This window comes from Dipodomys ordii, unplaced genomic scaffold (assembly GCF_000151885.1).
Source record: "Dipodomys ordii isolate 6190 unplaced genomic scaffold, Dord_2.0 Scaffold138, whole genome shotgun sequence".
Taxonomy (NCBI): domain Eukaryota; kingdom Metazoa; phylum Chordata; class Mammalia; order Rodentia; family Heteromyidae; genus Dipodomys; species Dipodomys ordii.
Genome location: NW_012267354.1, coordinates 2062765 through 2082850, shown reverse-complemented (window position 1 = coordinate 2082850; position 20086 = coordinate 2062765). Strand labels below are relative to the sequence as shown.

The 20086-nt window shown below is 37.7% G+C and overlaps 2 protein-coding genes across 2 annotated transcripts; one reads left to right on the top strand and one right to left on the bottom strand.

The window, feature by feature from the left end:
- Positions 1 to 477: 477 nt before the first annotated feature.
- Positions 478 to 1416, bottom strand: LOC105997050 (olfactory receptor 2B6-like). Its single transcript, XM_013031325.1, has one exon. It carries the CDS (start codon positions 1414 to 1416, stop codon positions 478 to 480), a length of 939 nt encoding a protein of 312 aa, XP_012886779.1.
- An 11716-nt stretch (positions 1417 to 13132) lies between these two features.
- Positions 13133 to 14049, top strand: LOC105996915 (olfactory receptor 2B6-like). The gene is given in 2 exon segments (XM_013031156.1): positions 13133 to 13475; positions 13478 to 14049. Coding segments are annotated over 2 exon segments (915 nt in total).
- The last annotated feature ends 6037 nt before the right edge of the window (positions 14050 to 20086 follow it).

Genomic DNA, 20086 nt, shown 5'->3' with positions numbered 1-20086 from the left:
TTTCTCTATATACAGTTCAGCATCATTAAGTATATATATGCTTCTGGGTAGTTATAACCATTATCTTTTTCAGGAAATCTTTTGAATTTCCCAAGCTGGAATTCTGGGCACATAAAACAGTAAATGCTCATGGCCCCTGTAACTTCTGTAAATCTACCACATGAATTTGACTGACTTAGGTACCTCACAGACCTGAAATCATATAGTATTTATCCACTTCTGACTAGCTTATTTCATGCTATGTAATGTTTTCTGTTGCTGCATGTCACAGAATTTTTTTCTTTTTTTTCACTCATTTACACTGGTGACAAGTAGCTCAGAATAATTCTGTGTAACATGATCAGAAACAATGTAAGAAATAGAATATGTTTTACAAGAAGGAATGTAGCATGAGATTTGTGAGACAAGATTGAGTTGTTAGAACCCAAATAAATCTGGTCTAATTGTTAAATAATGTCATTTTATGCCAACAAATTTTCACTTAGAAATGAAGATGCTCCTCACCAGGCTGCCTAATGCCCCCTTCACATCTTTATTCCTCAGGGTGTAGATGAAAGGGTTGAGGGTAGGAGTCACCACTCCATAGAAGAGAGCCATGAACTTAGGTTGGTCCCTTGAGATGGAGGATGGAGGTTGAAGATACATGCTAATGGCTGGACCATAAAATAAAAGAACTACAATGAGATGAGAGGAACATGTCCCCAAAGCCTTTTTCCTTCCTTCAGAAGATTTCATCTTCAATATAGCATGTCCAATGCATGCATAAGAAGCCAGAATCATGCATAGAGGAACAGCTAATAGAAAAATGCCTAACATGTATAGTGAGAGCTCATTAGCCTCCTTTTCACCACAGGCAGTCTTGATCAGAACTGGCATCTCACACACCAAGTGATCCAGTTGATTGTGACCACACAGGGGCAACTGGAAGGTCACTGTGACTTCTGAGAAGGAATAGGCCATTCCACCCAACCACACGAAGGACACTAAGAGGAGGCGGGTGCGCTGGCTCATGAGGAGGGTGTAGTGCAGGGGTCTGCAGATGGCCACATAACGGTCAAAAGACATCGTGGCCAAGAGCAGGCTTTCTGAGCCCCCCATTGTGCTGTAGAAATAAAGCTGAACCACACATGCAGTGTAGCTGATTATCTTTGTAGAGCTCCCCAAGCAGGACAGCATCAGAGGGACGATGCTGGTGGTGTAGCACATGTCCAAAAAGGAGAGGTTGGTGAGGAAGAAATACATGGGGCTGTGGAGACGGGGGTCTAACCCGGACACCAGGATGATGGCGATGTTTCCCAGCAAGGCCATGGGGTATGTGATCAGAAGAAGAACAAACAGAGGAAGCTCCAGCCATGGACGGTCAGCAAAGCCTAGTAGAATGAACTCTTTGGGGTGACTGTCATTCACTAGTGTCATTATCTTAGAGAAGGATGATGACAAAGGCACAATAGGCTAAAACACCACTATGCCTTGGATATGCAAACACAGAGATGAGGTGACTTGATCAGGTGATATCAGGTGACTCCAGTTTTCTTCATGACATCATAAGAAGAAGTTCCCTGCCACCAGTGAGCTAAACATCCTGAATCTCAATTCATTTCTCTGTATTGGAAGACTGGCAAGAAATGAGTCCTTGAGATAATGTGCATCAAATATGCCTGTGTTTAGGTGATTCAAATGAATGGTTTTCTAACTTTACCCACCATTAAGAAGCAGCTTATGATGGTGTTAATAGGAAGTTTAGTTTGGTTTCTACGTCCAGGCTCATCTAGGTATGGTTGGAGAGTGTTGAATTATGTGACGTCTTCAGAAATGCTTCTGCAAGGTGTTACTGGAGTAGAAAATTTGGAGTTATAAGAATCATTAAGAAAGGGCACTGTCAACACCAATATGTCAATGAACAATGAAAACATCTCCGTGGGCAATAAGAAACCCTTGATGCTAAATGATCTATCTCAGTTTTTCAAAATTGAATAGCAGTCAAATCTGAATACTTTCTTTCTGTTTAGACAAGGTCTCATTTGCTAGCCAGGCTGATACTGAATTTGTGTACTCAAGAGACGCTCTTTCCTCAGTTCCCTAGTACCAAGAACTGGCAACTACAGGAATGTACTACAATGCCCAGTTAAATTATACATTGAGAGAGTTTTGCTATGCTGACATTTTCTTCCAATATTGTGCTTTTTTGTAACTTTTTCTCATTTAAACACAATTTTCAGTATTACCTTTTATTTATGGGTCTTACAGGAATTTTCTTTTTATTGATTGTAGTTTTGACCAAGTTGAAGCATTTATCATTGTTCATTAATCATATTCAATTACAAGTGAAATTTTGAACTCCAGGCAAAGTTTTTAGGTACTGTTAAATGTACTAGAACTTAAGTGAACCAGATTGCATTCTAATAGTTACAAAGCACTCCAGTGCTTTATCAGTAAGCCCTCGAAGCCAGTCTGGTGAGGCATAACAAAAAAAGCTGCCTGGAGCTAAAATGGAAATCTGTGAACTTGATTATATGATATTCCACCCACAAAGTATAAGAGAATAATTCCAATTAATTCTTCTTGTTTCCTTTGTCCCAAACATGGTAACAAGCTTATTATGTCCCTTATAACCATTAGTACCATTAGTTCTATTGTATATGGGCTATTAAATAAGTACTGTATGAGCTAGATTCTTAGCATAAATATTCAAAGAAAAAAAATTTTCCTACTTTAATAAGTAAGTTCAATATAAGATACCTTTTATGTATTTTTGAACACAAATAATCCTTCATTTTTTTTTTTGTTCTAGTCATGGCACTTGAACTCAGAGTCTGGGTGCTGTCCCTGAGCTATTTTGCTCAAGGCTAGTGCTCTATCCCTTAAGCCATAGTTCCTTTTCCAACATTTTTGGTAGTGAATTGGAGGTAAGAGCCTCACAAACTTTCCTGCCCAGGCTGGCTTCAAATTGTGATCTTCAAATCTCAGCCTCCTGAATAGCCAGGATTATAGAAATGAACTACTAGTGCCCAGTCCATCCTTTAATATTTTAAACTAATTTTAGATTTGATCTTCCTTGAATTCTAACAATCACATTTATCTCTAATTACAGTCAATAGTCATTCCAATATTATTTCTTCATTTTATTAACTTTGTATTATGTAGAATTTTGTTTTTATTCTTTACCTTATTAATGTTTGTTTGTGAATTTTGATCACCCCTACTAGAGACAAAATTACACACAATTTAGTTGTAAACCTAATTGCTTTTGTTTGAAATTCGTCAATCTGGGCAGCCTTTTTCCTACCAAACAGAATAAAAGCTTCCTCTAGACAAGAGCCGGGCCATCACTTTTGTAAATCGGGAATAAGAGAGCAGAATGCTAGACAACAATATCTCATTAGGTAGCATCAAGTCCTTAAGGTTATTATGCTGAGAAGGAATGAAGAAAAGACTCCCTTATTATGCACAATCAAGTAGGGTAGCATCTCCTGTTTTCAGGAAATTCTATTCTGTGTTGGGATCTATCTGTGACCTTAAAGTCTCAGATTGAGTATGTGGCATTTAACACGAGAGAATCCAGTATAGGTTGATTTGGTCTATGGTAGCCTCATGCAGGAACTTAGTCCAAAACTCTGGATATTTCCTTAGAGACACCACAGCAAATGTGCATGCTGGGAAGTATTTCAGCTTCTAATTCTATTCTTAGAGCTCTCATCTTTCCATGTCTATCTAATGAAATTTCATTACTTATGATGTTTGAATCTGATACTTCCATTGTTGTTTTTTTTAACATTCATTCACAGAGATCAAGTGATCCACAAACATTTAAAGTCACTTTTATAAGTGCCCTACTCTCTTCAGTTTGAATTATCATGAGTTTCTACACTCTTATTTTCATTACAGTATGTATTATTCATACTTCATTTTCATCACAGTTCTTTATGTGTATTTTCTTTACCCTTTTAGGTTCATATTTAGTAAAATCACGGAAAAGGGACTTAATATCATTTTTTTAATCGGACAAAAACCATCTAGCTGAAACAAATTCATCCATGAAATTTGGATGGACTAAATCCATGCAGTTGAAAAGCATTTCATGTAGTATTAATCACTTGAATAATTAAGGGATTTCTATTTCAGGTATTAATAGCTGCCAGATATTATTAAAATGTAAATGCCTTTATGTTTGGTCTAGGTGAGAGCTTGAGAGAGTGAGAGACAGAAAAACAGGAGAGAAGGATCTGTTGTAGAGACAAATCTAATTGTTCCTCTAGCCACTACATTCAAGAGTTCCAAACGCTCCCTGAAATGAAATGCTCCTTGTCTTTCTTCTGTATACTAACATGACCTACCCCTACTCTAGCCTTCCCTGAGAATGCATGATCTCAAAAAATATTATTGCTTATTCTGTTTTGAGAAACATAAATTGGTAAAAAGATTTATAAAAGAATTCATTAGAATTTTCCAAACCTGAAAAGGACAAAGTGTAACAAATAGAAGTATTTAAGAATTACCATCAAAAGTCTTAGTTTTTCAGTTGATACGATTGCTCCAAGGCCAAAAGTACAAATCAGGAAGGCAATACAGAAAAGATTATGAACGGTTTATAGGTGTGTATTTTTATGTTGTTTCTGAGACCTCTTGGGTATTATTTTTACATAGGACATTCATTTATTCTCCCAGATGTTTTGAAAAAGAATTTCCCTTGGGGACATCACTCTCTATGGAAAGTCTTCTAAAACACAGTTACAACATAGCTTGGTAGCAAACCTCTTCTGTTTGCAGATGTGTCATAAAAGAATCCCATTTATCTGAATGTTAATTTTAAACAACATGGAATTATCAACTTGCACTCATTCGAAAACTTTCCATTTTTTTCGCCACTTCCGGCTTTTTATTTTTGCTTACGTGGTGCTGAGGAATCGAACCCAGGGCCTCAGGCATGCAAGGCAAGCGCTCTACCACTGAGCCACCCTCCCAGCCCAGTAAAACCTTTTTTTAAATGGAAATGGTTGTCCTAATGTATTGTTTAAGGAATAATGGCTTTTACAAAGTGTATATACATTCAATACAATTGTAACCATCACAGGCCTAACTAGAGCATACAAATCTGTTAGTTGCATCCTAGAGACAAGGATAACTTAGAGTACAATTAAACAGATAAATTAATAGGAAATTGATGTGAGCTAAATTGTGAATCATTTTGGATAATGGAATACAAGTTCCTTTAATGTTTTACATTATCTGTTCTTAGAATATGTCATATAATATTTAATTATTTCTGACATTCCAATTTATAATAGCATTGAAACCACAAAACTATTAGATACATTTACCTAGGGAAGTTAATGATTGGTATACTTCAAAAATACCATCTTTAACAAGCTGATGAAACGAATTGAAAGTGATACAATGATGGAAATGCCATATGCATAGAATGGGTGAATTCAAATGACTAAAACTTGCTATTAAACAAGGTGCTAGTAGCTCCTGCCTGTAATCCTAGCTTCTCAAGAGGCTGAGATTTGAGAATCATGGTTTGAAGCCATCATAGACAGGAAAGTCTGCAAGTCTCTTGTCTCCAATTAACCACCAAAACACTAGAAGTGAAGCAGTGATTCAAGTGGTAGAGCTCCAACTTTGAACAAAAAATCTGAAGGACAGTTTTTGGACCCTGAATTTGAGCCCCCATACTGGTAGAAAAAAAGCAACAACAACAACAACAAAAACTCTCACAGCATCTACAGATGAAATTGCTACCAAAATTCTAATGGCATTTTCATAGAAATAGAAGAGAATTCTTAAAATTCATATGGAACCACAAAAGAGTTCAATTACCGGAAACAATCTAGATTAAAAAGAAAGTAGGAGACATCAAGCTACTTGATTTATAAATTTCGACAAAGGAATGAGGACCACACTTTGGAAAAAGGACAATCTTTAGTAAATGGTTTTGGGAGAATTGGATAGCCACATAAAGACTATGAAATCTGACCTCATCTTATGCCATGTGCAAAAGAATCAACTCTACATGGATTTAAAAGCTTAGTCATAAAGACCTTAAATTGTAAAAGTTCTAGAAGAAATCATAAATGCAAAGTTTGAGGTTTTGAGTCTGGGTAAGGACATAAGTCTGAAAATACAGTCTTGTGCAAATAGCACATATTAGCAACAAAATATTTAACAAAATGGCATTATTTTAAAAATAAAACAGCATTGTTGATGCATATGGACAAGCAGTGAAAAGTAATTTTGCCAGTCTTACTCAATTGATCTATAAAATGTGTCTTTTTTTCCTAAAGATCAGTTAGTAAACTCAGATCCAGTCATTAATCCTTCAAATAACTTCAAGAATGAGACAAAATGAAATGAGTTTTCAGGCTGAAAGAATTTGCAGGCTGAGATAATGAGTCCACTGAGACTAGACATGAATTCCCATGATATGGTTAATTCTACTGTGTGTTCAATGGAGCTACTGGCATAGTGGAAAAAGGAAATTTAGTTTATCTGGCAGAACATTTCAATTCCTCTTAATTTCCCTTGGCTATTTGCTCCTACTCACTTTCCTACTATTGACCACTTACCTAGACACAGTGAAGTTTAACTCTGAAACTTACATGTGTTTGTCATGGGTACTTTTCCTTCACTGTGGGAAGATGATCATATAGACAGTATATATTCAGAGACTCCCAACTATCCCACTTTATACTTTTAGCATTCTTATTAAATGATCTAATATACCAAAGCATTGTGTTCATTATAACACAGTAAATCTTTGCATATCTTTAATGTCTCAAAAAATAAATGCTACCAATTCTTAATTTTTTTTTGTCAGAACTAAGACTTGAACTCAGGGTCTGGGCACTATCCCTGAGCATTTTTTTCCCTTAAGATTCATACTTTACCACTGTGAGCCACAGCTCCACTTCCAGTTTTCTGGTGGTTACTTGGTAAACGAGTGTCATAGACTTTCCTTTCTGGGCTGGCTTTGAACTGAGGTCCGCAGATCTCAGTCTCCTGAGCAGCTAAGATTACAGGCATGGGACCTCACTATACAGCATCCACCAATTCTTTTATGTTCATCTTTCATCCATCAAATTCTTTAAGAATCGATGATCTCTTGCATTCACAGTTCGTTTCTTCTAGTGGAAGTTTGGTGTGACAGTGAATTACCCAGCATGATAGACTAGCATTGGACAAGACAATTTTTCACTCCCTACAGCTCAGAGAGCTGTGTGTGGTACCTTCGTAACAGAGGGCTTACTGCTCTAGATTGACCTACTCAAATTGAAAATAAAGAACACTCATAGCTCAAGGAATGTTGGTACATGTGGAATCAGTGTCTGTCAGGTAGATAGTCATAACAGGCAGTTAGGGAGAGCCTGAATTGAGAAATTTAATTAGACAAAAGCTTGGAAAGTGAAGGAACTTGTGGTAGACAACCCTGTCCTACCTGGTGAGAGCAAATTTTAATGTTTGAAGATAACTTCCAAACAGAACCCTGACTACTGAGCTCAGAGATGACAGACTGCTCAGATTCCAGGAACTATAGACAGGCTGTGGTGTCTGCTTCCAAGAGAGTTTGAGACTGAGCTACCCAAGGAGTCCTCAAACATCACCATAACGTCTTATAGAAAGATGGCCACAAGAGGGGTGATTTTCGAGAGGGAAAGGATTGAAGTTTAAGCAACTGAGAGCTTGAGCAGTGAAGATCCTTGTGCTTATGGCTGTACTGTCTCCGGCAAGAGCACATCCTAGTGCCTAAGGATCACTACAGAAATTGAGTGCTCTGGTTCAAGGAGCTACCTACTGTCAGTGCAGTTTGTCACCAATTGTAGTTTGAGCCTGAGATATCCTGGGACATTGACAATAACAAATGACCACAGATGAGGGAATCTTGGAAACCAAGACACAAGGTCTGGGAGAAAGACAGCTACAAAGGGTGGTGTGGAGGGGAAGAGGGTCTGATGGGGCACCCACAGACAAATTGTGGTTGGTAACCCTGGTACCGTAGATAGAACAAACCTTACTGCCTGAGGATCACTGCTGCTAACACTAAGCCTGTGACAGAATACAATGACCCCAGAAGTTTCCCACAAGCCTCAGACAGTTTCTATAAAACAGAGTTTAACTGGTGGCTTATGCCTATTAAATCCTAGCTCCTCACGAGGCTGAGATCTGATGATTGTTTTCAAAGCCAGCCCAAGAAGGAAAGTCTGTGAGACTCTTATCTCCAATAAACTACTCAGAAAAAAGTAGCAGCGGTGGAAATAGCTGGAAGTAACAATACTGTGGCTCAAGTGGCAGAGCACTAGCCTTGAGCACAGAGAAGCTCAGAGACAGAGCCCAAACCCTGAGTTCAAGTCCCAGGACTGCAAAAAAAAAAAAAAAAAGGCAAAGGGTCTAAGTAGGTATGTCTTAAAAGAAGATACACAAATGGCTAGGTGTTTGAAAAATGCTCAACACCACGAATCATGAGGGAAATACAATTTAAAACCATGTTGATGTATTAACTCATGTGACTTAAAATGGTCATCAGCAAAAGGATAAAAAAAGAAGCCAGGCATGGTGGTATAGGCCTGAGAATCCCCCCACACGTATGTATACATATGTATGCATATATATCCACACATATGTAGAGAAAGACACACACATAGACAAATATAGAAGAAAAAAAAAGTAAGTGCTGGAAAGGATTTAGAAAAAGGAACAGGAAATCCTAGCATGCTGTTGGTTGAACTGTAAATTGCACAGGCATTTTGGACAGTATGGAAATGATTAAGGAATTGAAAATAGTTCCATCTTATGATTCAGCTCTTCCACTACTGGATATAAAACCTGAAGAAATCATGTTCTGCATGTTCATGTTCACTGTATCATCATCCACCAATCATAATATGGAAACAACCCGTGTCTGTTAATCAACAAATGAATAGATGAAGTAAATGTGGTACTAGTATGCTAGAGAGTACTAGTCAGCCATCAAAAAGGAGAAAATTCCGTCATTCTCAGTTTGATGGAGGTAGAAATCATTTTGTTAAGGTGATAAAGCCAGGCATATAGAAAAATGAGGACCTCAGGATCTCAGAGTACAAATCATGGTAACCAGACATTTATGGGAGGGTAGGAAGAAGAATGAGCAAAGGTTATCTGAGCAGTATGAAGTGACAGCTAGAGTACTATTGCATATTAGAGTGACTGTAGATAACAGTGAGATGCTAGAAGAAAAGTTTTGTCAGTATTAATTGTAAAATATGATAAATGTTAGAAGATAAATTTTACTGCGATGAAACTTTACATATGTAACAATATTGCAAAGTATGTTATATATGCATATATAATTTTAATTTTATATGTCTATGAAAGCTTAAAATATACTGCACTTTAACACAAAAAAGCCTATATAATAGACAATGACAGGTAGAGAAAGGGCTAAATGAATACGAGGCACAATTAAGTATGATGCACCTCAGAAATCATGGTAAAAATTTGAATTTTATTCTAACTGACCCAGAAGTCCTGAGAGATTGAAAATAGGTAAATTAACATAACTTTAAAAAGGAAAAAGTAATACAAACTAAAGAAATTGTGGGGTTTGTTTTTGTGGGTTTTTTATTGTAAAAATATTTTACAGAGGGGTTGTTGGTTTTTGTTTTTGTTTTTTTAGGATATGGTCTTCTTATTCTGAAAGCCAGACTATCCTCAACTCTTTAAAAACTATTTTAAAAAGTTAAAAAATAATTTGCATTTATTTATTTATTTTTTTTTTTGTCGGTCGTGGGGCTTGAACTCTGGGCCTGCGCGCTGTCCCTCAGCTCTTCAGCTCAAGGCGAGCGCTCTACCACTTGAGCTACAGCGCCACTTCCGGTTTTCTGGTGGTTTATTGGAGATAGGAGTCTCATGGTCTCTCCTGCCCTGGCTGGCTTTGAACCGCGATCCTCAGATCTCAGCCTCCTGAGTAGCTAGGATTACAGGCGTGGGCCACCAGCGCCCGGCTTTGCATTTATTTTTTGTTTATGTGTTACTAAGGAATTGAACCCAGGACCTCATGCATGCTGGGTTAGCACCCTACCACTAAGCCACCTTCCCAGCCCTGTCCTCAAATGATCCTCTTCTCTCAGTCTTCTGAGGACAGTGGTGACAAGCATGCAATACAGCATGTATTTTTGATTTGTTTGTTTGATTTATTTGGTTTGGCTAGAATCCTTTCGATGATGATGAGAAGGAGAGACTAACAAGGAAGCAAATTAGCTTAGGGATAAATGGTAGGAGACATTTGTGTAATTCAGAAGAGGGTGGCTTGGTTTATGTTAAATAATAGAAATAGGGAAAACAGAATTTTTGAATGGTTCACTTTTGAAAGGGAAGGCAGAGAAATAATTAGGATAGCTTCTAGCGTTCTAGCAAACAATTGGTTGATGTTGATATCATGTGATACAGTGAATAAAACTTGGTGATAGCACATTTCATATGGTAGGAATCCAGATTTCCATTTTAGCCATGTCTAAGTTTATGTTCTTCATTACAACACAAAGTGTGAGTGAGAAAAGGCCATTGGAATACTGTTTGATATTCAGTGGGGAAGACAATTTTATTTTTACTACATTCACCACCTAGAAAAAGATTCTTAACAAACACGTTTCACTTCCTGGGCATTTAATTTTCTTTCCTATTCAACATTTTGTACCTGTTGAGACAGAATTAGTGAAAAAATATAGTTCATAGAACAGTTCCCAAATGTTTCCTCAGCTGGTCTTTTCTATGTCATTGTACTGGAGTGTCAGGCAATTTTGGGAATTTTTGTCCAAAATTGGACAAAATTACCTGGCTGCTGTTTACATTTCTCTATAATCAAGAGCCATCTGCAAGTTCATTAAAGACTAAAACAAACACTAAGCCCTGGGGACAGTTTCATCCCCTCACGTGAAGTCACATGGTCAAGAAGGAGGAGTCCTGAAGGGGAATTTCTACCTTGCCACACTTTGGGGCAAGCAGAGTTGGCCATGACACAGCAGGGAAAGCAAGGGAGAGAGGCAGCCATGGAGGGCAAACTCTTAAACAGGGTGTGTTTCCACCCTGAGGACTCTGCCCTGGTAGAGACATAGGACATCAAGGTAGCTCAGTGTGAACTGAGGTAACATCAATCTCTAGTACTTCTTTGAAAAATCATGAGCCTAGGTTGGGAAAATAAATCTCTAGAAAGCTAGAAAGATCTAAAGACCCGTATGTGATGATTCTGAGGATTTCCTCTCAGAAGGCTGAGGAAAAAGTATTATACATGTTTAAATGTTTAAATTTATTCTTTATTATAAGGGGGAACATGAAGCTATTCTTTAATCTTTATATATTTTAATATATATTACTTGATACATTTTGCATATTAAAGTTTATGTATAGCATAAAACTATGAATATTTTTACATATAGAAAACTGTCCCAAACTCTTATCACTTGCTTTTGCCTTTATATAAGAATATACAATTCATAAATTATATATAATTTACATATTAAATATAGATAAAACTTAGGACTCAGATCTTTTAAACCATTTATAATTCTCATAATGTGAAATATTAAACCATCTGAGGAATTTTATTTGGGACTTTGATTAGGCATTATAAGGATTTTTAATCACTTCCTGAATTAATCTTGGGGAGCTATAATGGAAATCAGTATGGAATTCACTGTATGCAATTAATTTTAATTTTAAGAGTTTCTCTTTTTGTTGTTAGGTACTTTTCATTGATTCCCCCCCTTTTTTTGTTGGTCTTGGGGCCTGAACTCTGGGCCTGAGCATTGTCCCTCAGGCTCTTCAGCTCAAGGCTAGCACTCTACCACTTGAGCCACAGTGCCACTTCCAGCTTTTTCAGCTTTTTCTGTGCTGAGGAATCGAACCCAGGGCCTCCTGCATACAAGGCTAGCACTCTACCACTGAACCACCTTCCCAGCCCAAATGATGCCTTCTTTAGTCAGAAGTTATTTGTGCTTATACACAGCAATGTGCCTGTAAAAATAATATTACTAATGTTATTCTACTAATTACACAAATATTTATTAATATTTATTTTATTAACAATTATTACAGTAATATGTGAAAGATTGGATCATATTTTAGAAAATTATTGCCTTTTCTTTCCAACTGGATTCATAGCAGACATCAGCTTAAATAATTGCTTCCAAAGAGATATTTCTCAGGCAATCATGAAACAACTCTCATACCAACTGTTCTAACCAATATTTTAATTAGTATAGTAACTTTTGAATCATGACCACAATTTCAAATTATTTCTTCATAATCTTCAAGAAAAACTTGAAGATTCATACCTTGCATAAAGCACAACTTGTAGAGAAAGAGACAAAGAAGATAGAGCTAGAGATACTAGTTTGCTATTTTTAATTTTCAATAAAATATCTTAGTTTGTTTCATTGCTTTTTTGAGCAGATCGACATTAAAAACCTATACACTTTTAATGCTTACAGAGAGGTGGTGAGGAAGCTATCACCACAATATTTGTCACAAGTCTATCACCTCTAAAAGCTTCCTTTTGCCCTCCTGGTGTGTGTGTGTGTGTGTGTGTGTGTGTGTGTGTGTGTGTGTGTTGGTAGTGGTGATAATGGTAGATGGGGTGATAATGATGATGACACAATCATAAAATGAATCTGGCTATCAAAATTGTAAATGCCCAAGTTAGTACTGAATTGAGCTTTTCTAGATCTTATTTTCTTTTGAAATGGGGGGTTATTTTCACATACTCAGTGACTTATTTCTGGCAATAACTTATACATTACTAGTCTAATTGCTACAGGTTTTGGCAGTTCTAGATGATGCTCAGATATGTCTAGAGAGTTTGGATCTGTATAGCGCTAGTGATTTTTATGTCCATTGTCATCAGGAATTGCCAGCCTCACATACAGAAGAGGACATTCAATACCTGAATGTCTTCAGATAACTATCTTGAATAGGGTCCTGTCTGAGGAAATCTTAACTCACCCAGTGCTAGATGATACATGTTAAGAGCAGGTTATATCATCCTATTTCTATGACTATGCAACCAATGTGCCATCGTTGGCTTTTTTTTTTTTTTTTACCATTTTTCTAACACTTCCTTTTCTAACACTTCCTCTGGCATAGGTGAAATAAAGTGAAGAGAATGGCTCTCATTAATGGAAGTCACCCTGAGGAGTTCATTCTACTAGGATTTGCTGACAGACCTTGGCTGCAGCTTTCTCTCTTCCTTATTCTTCTGATCACATACCCCATGGCCATGATGGGAAACATCACCATCATCCTGGTGTCCAGGTTAGACCCCCGTCTCCACAGCCCCATGTATTTCTTCCTCACCAACCTCTCCTTTTTGGACATGTGTTACACCACCAGCATCGTCCCTCAGATGCTGTTCAACCTGGGGAGCTCTGAGAAGACCATCAGCTACATGGGGTGTGTAGTGCAGCTTTATTTCTTTCACATAATGGGGGCCACAGAATGTCTGCTCCTGGGTTGGCCATCTGCAGACCTCTGCACTACACCCTCATCATGAACCAGCGCCTCTGCATCCTGTTAGTGTCCACTATGTGGCTGTGTGGAGTGATCATAGCTGTGTTTCAGTCTGCTCTCACGTTACAGCTGCCGCTGTGTGGCACAAATATACTGGATCACTTGTTATGTGAGATTTCAGTCATAATCATGACTGCCTGTGGTGAGAAGAAGGCTACTGAGCTTAGAAACTTTTTAGTATGCACTATTCTATTAGCTATTCCTCTGTGCTTAATACTTGCCTCATATGCTAGCATTGGACGTGCTGTACTGAAGATTAAATCTTCAGAGGGAAGGAAAAAGGCCTTTGGAACATGTTCTTCCCATCTGATTGTGGTTTTGTTATTTTATGGTCCAGCCATTAGCATGTACTTTCAGCCTCCCTCCTCCATCACAAGGGACCAGCCGAAGTTCATGGCTCTCTTCTATGGAGTGGTGACTCCTACCCTCAACCCCTTCATCTACACCCTGAGAAATAAGGATGTGAAAGGGGCAATACATAAACTGGTGAGAGGCATCTCCCATTCAAAGTGAAAGTTTGTAAACATTAATATTTTAACGTTCAGGTTTCTATGATAAAGCCATTTTTCATCTCGTAAACTGTGTCATTGCTTATGTGTTCTGTAATCATGTTAGCAAGGATTATATGTAGCTAGTTTGCATCACTATGGCATTGTGCTATGGATATTTTACAAATAAGATTTAAGTCAGCAAGTGTGACCTAGAAATCCCACCTACTTAAGAGGCAGAGAAGATTCTGGTTAAAGTCCTCCTTGATAGAAAACATGAAACTCTCTCTGAAAATTAACTAAAGCAAAAAAAAAAAAAGACAATTTGTGAGAGGGTTGAGGGAAGGGAAAATGGGAGAAAAATGAGAGAGGGGTAACAAGTTTGAGAAGAAATGTACTCACTACCTTATGTATGTAACTGTAAACCGTTTATACATCAGCCTGACAATAAAATTAAATGAAAAAAATAATAGCTGGTGCCAGTGGCTCATGCCTGTAATCTTAGCTACTCAGGCTCAGATCTGAGGATCTTGGTTCAAAGCCAGCCCAGGCAAGAAAGTCCGTGAAACTCTTATCTCGAATTAACCACCAGAAACCAAGAAATGGCTCAAGTGGTAGAGCGCTAGCTTAAGCTGAATAGCTGAGGGATAGCACCCAGGCCCAGAGTCCAAGCCCCATGACCGACCAAACAAATTTGTGAAGAACCATTAAAGTAATGATGAGGCTACTGAGCAACGAAATAAAAGGTGTTAGCCAAAAACAAGTAGAAGAATGCAAGGAGGAAACGACAAGGAATATACAGGTCACCCAAACAGATATGGAGAGAAAGATCGAAATGCTACCCACCTTATTAAAAAATGAAACTGGGGGGCTGGGAAGGTAGCTCAGTGGTAGAGTGCTTGCCTTGCATGCATGAGGCCCTGGGTTCGATTCCTCAGCACCACATAAGCAGAAAAAAGCCGGAAGTGGTGCTGTGGCTCAAGTGGTAGAGTGTTAGCCTTGAGCTGAAGAGCTGAGGGATAGCGCTCAGGCCCAGAGTTCAGGCCCCACGACCGACAGAAAAAAAAAAAATGAAACTGGTACCATGAGAACTGGCCTCAACAAAGAGCTTGGAAGCATAAAAAGTTTAATGGTTCTTTTGTCTTCCATCATGTCTCCTTCACTCTCGCTGGGGTCCTTCCCTGAATTGTTAGCTTTTGGATTCGGTTTGTTGTGTGTTCATGAATTTTGTAATCTTTCATTGTGGTTTACACATTTGGGTTCAGGGATTGTCAAGGTCTTTTAGGTATCGTGAAGTATACTGGTGGAGTGTGATTCTCTAACTGGATGGATCTCTGTCAGACTTTGCATCTGGCTATCTTCAGCTCCGGCTGGTGCAAATAATGTAATGAGTCCTGGACAGTCGTTAAGGCTCTGCGGTGTACAGGGCAGGCCAGTGTCCTGGCCTAGGTTTAGACCCAGTGGTGTGTTTCCATTATGTGGTACACAGTAGTCCAGTGCCTTGGCCCTGTTCAGTGTCTGGGGAAGGCGGATTCCCACTGGTCATAGTGGTTAGCTCCTTCTGGCTCAAGTCCTGAACTGGAATCTATTTTCAGAGTGACCAGGAGCGGCGTTCCAGCTCCTGGATCTCATTTGAGACCGGAGAAGGGGTGCAGGTTCCCACTGTGCTTTAATGGGAGGTGTCCCCACCCGAGGGCAGAATTGGGACAGGTGTGGCCCTTGGAGGGGTGGAGTTCCTACAGGGCAATGCAGGAAATTGTCTACACTGGAATCCCAGACTGGCACCTTCTCCATCCCAAATTGTCATCTATTTGCCATGGAGTGAAGGGCTGCGGCCCAGACTGGTATGCTCTTGGCCCCAAGAAAGGCAGACTCTGGGCCTCAGGCTGGCTCAGAGTTGGTGGCAGTTTAAATTTTTTGGTATGAGTCCTAGCTATGTGTTTTAGCATGTTCAAATTGCAACAATACAGGTTTTACAATTCATGCGTCCAAACTATATTACCAATAGGCACTCACATTATCAAAGAAATAAAATATCATAAATTATACATTTTTGATTTTTTAAAATAAAATCTTTTGCATTTTATTTTTATTTTATTTATTTATTTTTGGTCTGGTCGTGGGGCCTGAACTCTGGGTCTGGGCACTGTCCCTCAGCTCTTCAGCTCAAGGCTAGCGCTCTACCACTTGAACCACAGCGCCACTTCCAGCTTTTTTCTTTTTGCTTATGTGGTGCTGAGGAATTGAACCCAGGGAATCTTTTGCATTTTAAAAGACATTTCTTCTTATTAGAATTTATACACAGAAAAGTTTTCAGGTTGTTAATAATTCTATTACTGCCTCCTTCTTCCACTCGAAATATTTTAACAAAATTATTCCAAATTCTCCCCTTTTTTATTCAATCCATTTCAAGTTTTACTTTTGTAATTAATTATTATTAATTAACCAAAGTTTTTATTAATTAATCATACAAAGTTTTTATTAATTAACCATACAAAATTACTGCAAAAATAACAATATACTTTTTTACATACAAATGACTATCTTTTATTGACAGAATTACATGAACTTCACCAAAAAATTATTACAGTCAATAACTGAGCTCAATGAAGTTACAAGATACAAGTTTTGTACAAAAAAATAAAGTACTTCTTATGTACGTAAATTTTAATAATAAAAGTAGGGAGTCAATTCAATTTACAATGGTGTCTCTAATCCTCTTCTCTGGGGAATTTATGCTTATATAAAGAGACTATATTTTTCCCTTTATTTTGTTAGGGGTGTTCTCAGGTTGAAGTCTACACATGTATACTCTCTCCAGCTCTGTGAATAACAATGTCCAGTCTCCCTGACAAGGAAACAAGAACCAATATACTAAAGGGCTACATAGCAGGCACTAATAGGTTCCACCCAATCCTTCCCAATCATGTTGTATGGAAAAGGTCATCAGAAATCACACCAACAAATGTTTAAAAGAGAAGCATAGCACCCAGGGATATGAAAGAGGAAGAAAATGGATTTATTACAAAGTCGAAGTCAATTTTGGTTTGTTTGCATCCCCAGCTCTTGCTCAAACCCATGCCCAACACATGGATATGAATATTGGCTTTGTTTCTTTAAGCTAGCATTTATGTTTGCTTCAGTGGATGTACACAGTTCAGATGTCTATAAACTACAGGTTTTCTTTTCATAATTTCAGATGCCAGGATAATAAAAATTCCTAAAATAAAATTCTTAGAGTACTTTATTTTAGGTGATAAAGAAAATACTTTTTTCAGAAAAATGTGTGGAAATCTGAAAGCCAAACATGATATAAAACAAAGCATTTTTAAAGGAGTAATAGCATCCAGATATGTTGAAGTAGGACATATAAAACACAAAATATGTTTAAACCTCTGAGTGTTTGACAAAGAATGATCTGTATAATCAGGCTGCCCAGAGACTTGGAACAACCAGAATTCAAAACTGGAGTCATTGAAAACCTATTCAACAAAATAATAACAGAAAATGTCCCAGTCTCAAGAGAGACAAATCTTACCCACCTGGCTAAGGAATATAAAACTATTAAACAGGATCCAAGAAGATATTCTTGAAAATTGTGGACTTAAGAAACAAAGAATTAGGGGCTGGGAAGGTGGCTCAGTGGTAGAGCGCTTGCCTTGCATACCTGAGGCCCTGGGTTCAATTCCTCAGCACCACATAAGAAAAAAGCCGGAAGTGGTGCTGTGGCTCAAGTAGTAGAGCTCTAGCCTTGAGCTGAAGAGCTCAGCGCCCAGGCCCAGAGTTCAGGCCCCACGCCTGGACCCCCCCCCAAAAAAAGGAAGAAACAATTAATTTTAAATGCAGCAAAAGCAATCACTATATTATAGTGGAAAAAATGATCAGAATCACAGCAGATCTTTCCACACAACCCCTCACTGCAAGGAGAGCCTGGAAGATCAACATCTGCCAACTCAAACTGGTATGCTCAGAGAAGCTATCATTCTCATTTGATGGAACCAAGATCTTCCATCATAAACAAAAGTGAAAGGAATTCATGAACATGAAACCAGCATTACAATGAATACTAAAGGGAAGCATACAATCTGAAGATAACAATCTAAGTCAAGGAAATGCACTAGATAAAGATCACTAGAAGACATATAGTAAGCACAGAAAGAGGAATGAAGCAAAATACAGGAAATCAAGAAAATGGCAGCAAACATAACACATCAATCCATAATAACCTAAAATATCAATATACTCAATTCTCCAACTAAAAGAAGTAGAGTAGCAGATTGGATTAAGAAACAAGACCCATCCATCTAATGTCTCCAAGATACCCATCTCACAGTCAAAGATAAAAAGCAATTCTGAGTGAAGGGATGGAAAAAGATCTTTCATGCAAATGCATCTTGCAAGAAGGCAGGAGTAGCCATATTGGTATCCAATTAAATAGATTTTCATTAAAATCAGTACAAAGATATAAGGAAAGTCATAACATAGTAATAAAGGGAGAAAATCTATGAAGAGGAAATCACAGTGGCCAATATTTAGGAGCACCAAACAATGGAGTGCCCAAAGACATTAAACAGACACTTTTGAACTTATAGAACATTATAATCCATAACAATAATTGTGGGAAATTTTAATGCTCCACTCCTCACTAAAAGACAGGTCAACCAAACAAAAGATAAGCAAAGAACCTTCTGAATTAAATGACATTATAACCCAAATGGACTTAGCAGATATCTACAAAATTTTCCATCCAACAAACAATGCAATTCACATTCTTCTCAGGAGCCCAAGGAGCATTCACCAATATTGATCATATCATAAGAGCCTAAGCCGAGAGCCTAAGCAAATATACAGGACTGAGATAACAGATTACACTTTGCATCTTATATAACTACAGTGGAATCACACTAGTTCTCAACAACAAAACTTATGGTAGAGAAAACCCAGACCCATGTTTACTGAATAACACACTATTGAATAACACACGAGTCACAGAGGAAATAAAGGAAGAAACTAGAAAGTTTTTGAAATTCAATGAAAATGAAAACATCGCAATAGCTCCTCTGAGATACAGCCAAATCAGTGCTGAATGGAACGTTTATAGCTCTAAGTGGACACATAAAACAGAAGCAGCTCAAGTAAATAACCTCAGGATGCAACTAAAATGACTAGAGAAACAAGAACAAACCAAACAAAACTATTAAATAAAGTGAGATAGCCAAGATTAGGGCAGAAATCAATTAAATAGTGATTAAAAACTATAAATAAAATCATTGAAAGGAAAAGCTGATTCTCTGAAAAAAACTGACAGACCACTAGCATGACTGATGAAGAGAGGAGATTCAAATAAATGAAATTAGTGATGCCACAGGAAACATTATAACAAACACCCTCAAAATCCAAATGATTATAAAGGACTACTTTTAAAATCTGTACTCAAAAAAAGAAGAGAAATCTAGTATATATGGACAAATTTCTAGAGACATACAAACTGTTTAAACTTAACTCAGAAGATATAAACCAGTTAAACAGGGCTATAACACGCAATGAAATTGAGGAAGTAATCAGAAGTCTTCCAACAAGGAAAAGCCAATTTCTGGATTGATCTCATAGCTGAATTCTATTATTTTTAAAGATTAACTAATACCAATACTTCTCAAAGTTTCCATGAAATAGAAACAGAAGGATCAATCTCAAACTCATTGCATAAAACCAATATCACATGAATCTCGAACTAGGCAAAGATCCAACAAAAGAAGGGAACTACAGACCAATTTCGGTGATGAACACAGGTGCAAAACTCTCCAATAAAATACTAGCCATCAGAATCTCCAGACACACAAAAAAAGATTCATACATTATGACCAAGTAGGCTTCATCCCACAGATGAAAGGCAGGTTTAATAATTGCAAATCAATAAATGTAATTTACCACATCAACAAGCCAAAGAAGGAAGCACATGATCATCTCAATAGATGCAGAAAAAGCCTTCAACAAAATACAACCATTCATGTTAAAATCTTTGGGGAATCTAGGGATAGAAGGAATATACATTTAAAATCATA